General features: G+C 28.8%; 1 protein-coding gene across 2 annotated transcripts in view; it reads right to left on the bottom strand.

The window, feature by feature from the left end:
• Positions 1-6: 6 nt before the first annotated feature.
• Positions 7-7,092, bottom strand: part of LOC130669490 (dynein axonemal heavy chain 10-like) — a 166,672-nt gene continuing 159,586 nt past the window's right edge. For both annotated transcript variants that reach the window (XM_057472431.1, XM_057472432.1), the window contains one exon: positions 7-616. In XM_057472431.1, coding sequence (XP_057328414.1) covers positions 173-616 — 444 coding nt within the window. In that variant the 3' untranslated portion in view covers positions 7-172. The remainder of the gene's footprint in view (positions 617-7,092) is intronic.

The following is a 7,092-nucleotide window of genomic DNA, read 5'->3' as shown; positions in this document are numbered from 1 at the left end:
CCCCCTCCCCTCTTACACAATTAATTATTCTTAATACGTGCAAATAAAAAAATGGATTTAACGATAAAATTGTTATTAATAAATTATTTTTTTCAGGATCAGAGACAATCATTTTTAAAGTATTTTAAATCCTAAATATATAAAAAATTTATAACCAAAGGTATTATATATTTTAGCCACCCAATGTATCTGGGGGAAAATCAACATGTTTTCCTGTTTTATCCATCAATTCCTTCCAATGTCTTTCACGCATCGCTTCATTTTTCAACTCAACAAATAGTGGCACTGAATTTCTAAATGATTCCAGCATCATTTCGAAAACTTTACCAATATCAAGTTGTTTAACTGTTTCTGGGAGTTTCCTAAACTCATTGATGTACAGATCTATTTCATCAATTAACTGTTGAGAATTTAAATCTGACCATAAAGTTTTCGACCAAATTTCTTTTGCATCTTTTTGAGTTTTATACAAGGAATAAATTAGTTTCATATCCTCAAAGTCTTGTTTTGTTGATATGAAAATTGAAAAATTTGTTGGCGGAAGATCAAACAAAATTTCAGCATTGACAAGATCCAGTCGTCGCTCTTCTAAAGTGTTGATTAATTTTTCAAATTCCTAATAATTAATGTTATATAAATATAAAAATATCTGACAGATATTATTTACTGTTACCCATATAACAATTTCCATCACAAGTTGCTGGTCAAGACACTGATCACAAGAATCTTTTTAGAAATACTCTATATTAATAATTAATGATTTTATAAAATTACGGGCATGGAAATTTAAAAAAACTCTGAGATTAGATACTGGATTTTTTTCATATCAATAAAAGAAATTTAATCAGTTTTTTGTATTTTCCATCGTAGTTGAAGTATTTTAGATGAAAAATGTATCGACGACTTACAAAAAAAATTCGATTGTGTAGATTTTTTTTTTAATTCATGTAATTAACACAATTTTTGAAATCGATTGGTTTGCGAATCAATGGAAACATCTGAAAGTAAATTGTTAAAACCTAAATGAACGAGCAAATCAAATTTACTAAATTAGGTAGTGATACTCGGGCAGTCACGTCGTGACTTACGTACGTAGTGATGGTGGGTTGCTCGTCTATTTTATATTATCCCTGGCGGTTTTGAATCACCCTGGAAACACCCTGGAAACAGGGTGGAATCACGGTGGATCCAGGGTGGTTACACGGTGGGCTTTTTTTCATTTTATCACCGTGGAATCAGGGTGGGTACACCGTGTAACCATCCTGATTCCATGGTGGTTACACGGTGTATCCACCCTGATTCCGGGGTGGTTACACGGTGTACCCACCGCGATTCCACGTACATCGCGTATTCACCGTGGATACACCGTGGAATCAGGGTGGGTACACCGTGGAATCAGGGTGGGTACACCGTGGAATCAGGGTGGGTACACCGTGTGACCACCGTGGAGTCAGGGTGGTTACACGGTGTACTCTCTAAAACTAAATAAGTGAAAATTTCACTAATTGAAATAGTGATCTTAAAATTCACTACAAAATTAGTGATTTTGAATTAGATTCACTAATTCATTAGTGGTTCCTCGGATTCTACAATGATTACTAGTGGTGCCTCGCTTAAGGACTTTTTATTCTGTCATAGAATTATCAAATTCAGGGCAAAATTAATTACGATAATTTTTAAATACAACTGAACAGTAGTAATTAAGGTAAGTTAATTAAATAAAACCTAATTTAGTTGCTAAATAATACATCTTGTTATTTTTTAATAGCTTTATATTTTTACTCCAACTTTTTTTACCGTACCTTAATCAAAACCATCATTGACAATAGAATCAGGTTATGAGTATAATTATGATAGAAATATTTTTCATACGAAAATAATTTTAATTGTTAATTTAGTCGATCAAGTTGCTAAAAAAATTTTATAATCAATTACAAATAATAATAATAATAATAATAAGAATATTTTGATACAATATTATTAGCAACGATACAATATTTTTCCAAATAAATCCTCGTCAACAAGTAAATTAGTACATTTTTGACTAATTCAATCAGTGAAATTTTCACTAATTCTATATGTTGTTTTTTTCACTAATTCAAAAAGTGAATAGTCACTAATTCATAGTCGTATACTTTGGACAATTTAGATTAGTAAATATTCACAAGTAATTAGTGGTTTTTCACTAATTTAGTTTTAGAGAGTACCCACCCTGATTCCAAGGTGTATACACGGTGATAAAATGGCACAAACCCATCGTGTAACCACCCTGGATCCACCGTGATTCCACCCTGTTTACACTCCCAGGGTGTTTCCAGGCTGTTTCCAGGGTGATTCAAAACCGCCAGGGTATTAAGAGAATAAGTAAAATTTTGTTCCCGCCATACCGATATAATAGTTAGTTAATTTTATTAAAATTGGTATCATTAGATAGGTCTTGATTTGAAATTGTGCCTTTTCATAGTTTAAATTCTTTTTATGTCCCAAATATTTAGATAAATAGATTTATCTATATCATTCGAATTACATTTAAATTACTCGAGAAAAAAGACCTTCGTATTTATTTTCTCTAAATAAATTAATACTTTTATTATTCTGTCACTAAATATGACTGTATATCACTGAATATAAAGCTATATTATTTATATCGCGTTACTTATTCCAAAATAACATAATAAATAAAAAAAATTACATTAGTTAAAATTAATTATGATTATATAAACATTACCAGTAAAAACAAAATTATTTAAAATTTATAAAAATATTTATTGTCAGTAAAATGTTACATACAATCCATTAAAAAAATAAAAAATTAAAATATGTACATTAGGGTGGCGCAAAAAAACCGACTATTTTTTTTTTTTCCATCTCGCATGAAAATTTGTTGGTTTACGATGTTTTAAGAAGCCTCTCCACAAATCAGCTCGATAAAAAATTTTTAAGAGGTCGCTCACGAATTTTGAAAATATCAAAAATGATCGAAATTCGGATTTTTATTTAAAAATTTTTTTTTTTCTCATGGCAGCAATAGTTTATATTTGTAAAATCATGACTATGCTGAAAATTTCAGCTCAAAATTTAAATATTTAAACGGCGCTCAAGAATTTTGAATGTTTCCGAGCGCAGTCTCTTGGACGTTTTTGAGTGACCCTTAAATATTAATAATAAAGCTTCTCGATTTTTTCACCATCAATTTGCATGACAATGAATGAAAATATAACCCGAGAAATAGAAATAATAAGTTATTTACATACTTTTTTATTTTTTAAGCCAATTTGTAGGTTTTTTCGCTTATTCAAAACTTACCAAATTTTATTGTTTAAGACTGTCCTGTATATTTTTGGTTATGCAAAAGTTATATTTAAGTGGAATGACAATAATTGAGTTATAAAAACTAATTCAAACTATTAGTTACATATTATCAGTTAATATTCGAAATTCTTGAGCGCCGTTTAAATATTTAAATTTTGAGCTGAAATTTTCAGCATCGTCATGATTTTACAAATATAAACTATTGCTGCCACGAGAAAAAAAAAAACATTTTTTAATAAAAATCCGAATTTCAATCATTTTTGATATTTTCAAAATTCGTGAGCGACCTCTTAAAAATTTTTAATTGAGCTGATTTGTGGAGAGGCTTCTTAAAACATCATAAACCAACAAATTTTCATGCGATGGAAAAAAAAAAATAGTCGGTTTTTTTGCGCCACCCTAATGTACATAATTTAAAAAACATTATTAAAAGAAGCGATTTAAAACGATTAAAAAAAATTAATTTTACAAATATTCAGTTCATTTAAATAAATCAGTTATTGCCTTATTGATGTAATCTCCATAAGCCTAAATAAAGTCTTCTACGTGGTCGCTTGATTCTCTTGCACGAGCCGATAATTCCGGAAACAATTCATCCCCTTCGTTATTACCCGGGTCGAAAAATTTGATCTGATTTTAGTCTAACTGGACTGTATTTGGACTACTTGGTCTGTTATTGAACTTCGATAAAAATTTTAATCGGTTTTTGATCCACCCGGACTGAAAAATTTGACCTGATTTTAGTCTGATTGGACTATTTGATCTGATTTTGATCTTTTATAAAAATTTTAAGCTGTTTTCGACCTGCTACTTCAAAAAACAAACGCATTACGAGCAGACTAAATTAGATTAATTCTTGAACTTTAAAAAATTTTAGTTCTGAAAATTTACAAGGACAAAACTAGATTAAATCATGGACTTATAAAATTTTTATTTATGGGCAATATTTATGAAAAAATATTAAGTTGCAGAATTGATTATGTTTTATTTACTATTTATTTATTATTTTTTGTTTAAAAATGTCGGCAGTTAATGAAAATTTGACAGCTTAATTTTTTAGTTGTCTTCATTGAATATTTATATCATTGAATAAACGTTATAAAACAACTCTTAAAATGTCGAGAATTTTCTCTTATTCACTGGATAAAATTGAAAATATTTTGGCATAAGAAAACATCAAAATTTTTGTGCTACGGAGAAAAATGTTGGCTCGAAATCTACCAATTTTTATTATGCTGTCGACCAAACTTGAAACAGAAAGTAAAGTATCCAAAAAATTACTATACTCTTATAAAAAATTATTATGCTGCATCAAAATTATTATAATGTATGGAAGTAATTGATATTGAAGCTCATCGATAAGTTTCTCGCGCGTAATAAGTAATGTGATACAGTATAATCATTTTTTGTAAGAGCACGATAATTTTTTGGATGCTTTACTCCCTGTTTCAAGTTTAGTCGACAGCATTGTAAAAATTGGTAGGTTTCGAGCCAACATTTTCTCTGTGTGACATCTTATTATGGAAGCGCATTAGCATGTTTTAAATACTAAGAAAATTAAAATAAATTAATAAATCTAGATTATTATTATTATTATTATTATTTATATTTATAAAAAGTCCTGTATTTGTCTTTAAAAACAATTGAGCACAGACCAATAATTATAATAAAAAAGTCAGTTTTTAGTCTAAACGCGATTTAAAACAGACTAAATATCATACGAAAATAAGTCTGATATTAGCCTGGATAAGGAATAGTACGGGCAAAAACAGATTAAATTCTTATATAAAATAAATACGATTTATAAACTTGAATTAAAGGAAAAATATTTGAATTTATCATTTATTTTAAAACAGATCTAATTTTTTGACCCGGGTAGAGATGTCTGTTTCCGATCTTCTTTTCTCAGATCTTTTATTACATTTTTTGTTACCCGATTTAACAAGAGCCGGAACGTAACTATCCCAGATACCATCTTCACAAAATTGAATTCTAACAACATTAGACTGTAATTTACTTGAAGATAAAATCTCACTAAAGTAATTATCAGTAATGAGATTTTCAAACCCCGCCGGCTTATTGCAGACTGGGCATTTCCAGGTGCCATGAGCTTCATTAGTCTGTAAATATGTCAAGGCGTCAAAACACTCAATATGATTACAAAACAATGCCCGGCTATCTATATTCCACCGTTTAAATATAGTGGAAACCTAAACATGCAAATAACCTTCTCAATAAGACAATTTACAGATAAATTGAGAAAAATATAGAAAGCCCGAACTGGGAATCGAACCCAGACAAATTCGGTATCGCACCGAGCTAGCTAGAAACTATAAAATATTTAGTAAAAGTAATTACGCGTTTAGTAGCAAGCATAAAATCAAATTGATTACCTGTAGAGTTTATAAAGTAGTCATAATGAAATGTATGAGTGATCATCATAGAGAATGAGTTATTAATAATAATTAAATATTATTTTTAAGTGACAGAATATTTATTCAACAGTTCAATAAATGCATTTTTAGAAAAATTATTTATTTCCTTCACAAGTACTTTTTTTCGTATTATGACAAAAATTGTTCAGGATAAATATCAATAAAACGTTAATGTCATAGTGTAATACAGTATACCCCTATAATACTAACAAAAATTTTAAGCGGATAACTCGTCCCGTAATTTTTCAAGCTCGGAATATAAAAACTCTGAAATAAGTATCTTACCAGGGACACCACAAATGGTGGGCGCGATCTAGTGGCGAGCACCAAACTACTCCAGCTGCTGCTGCCTAACACCATAACTTTTAAATCAATAATCATTAGGTTCAAATATATATTTATTAACCTCGAACAAATATATATATTTATTCTTAATGAATATATTTTTTTGTGTCTAATTAATATTTATTAGAGTTAATATAATAATATTTTGCTCTAATATTTGGATTTGTTGGCACTACAAAATAGTTTAGTTGTCCATTAAATAAATATTTTCTTAACTCTACCATATGATTTTATTATCTTAGAGAGAGAAATATTAATGTCAACCAAATAGAGTCTATTAAATCATTTGTTAAAAATTATAAAATAGATTATATTGACGTAATAAAATTTAGTTGTCCCAAATAAATTTTAGTTTAACAGAATTCAACAAAACCAATTTAATTGTCCAAAGAGAAATTTTTTCTCAGTGTATAATTATAATTAATATTAACTAATGTAATTTTTTTTATTCATTATGTTATTTTGGAATAAGTAACGCGATATAAATAATATAGCTTTATATTCAGTGATATACAGTCATATTTAGTAACAGAATAATTAAAGTATTAATTTATGCATGAACTTGTACTATTTTTATGAAAGTGTCTTTTGCAGAAGACTCCTAGGTATGTCTACATCTTTGTATATCTGTCAGTCTGTCACAAGATATTAATGCAAGATCCTAAGACAATATTGTTGTAGGACTTGCTCAGGGTGTTGTACAGAAAAACATTGAAGATGTCTTGCTCAAGGTGTCTTAGTAAAGTTACTTCCCGGGAAAAACGGATTAGATCTGACCAGATATAATTATATCTGGTCAGATCTAATTATATCTGATCAGATCTATTTATATCTGGTTAGATATGGGATTTGAGATATAATCAGATCTAGTTATATCTGATCAGATCTAAACAGATATAACTATATCTGAATTGAAAAATACATCAGATCTGATCAGATCTAGTCATATCTGATCAGATCTAAACAGATATAACTATATCTGAGTTGAAAAATACATCAG

Source organism: Microplitis mediator, chromosome 6 (assembly GCF_029852145.1).
Source record: "Microplitis mediator isolate UGA2020A chromosome 6, iyMicMedi2.1, whole genome shotgun sequence".
Classification (NCBI taxonomy): Eukaryota; Metazoa; Arthropoda; class Insecta; order Hymenoptera; family Braconidae; genus Microplitis; species Microplitis mediator.
This window is presented reverse-complemented; position numbering and strand designations above follow the sequence as displayed.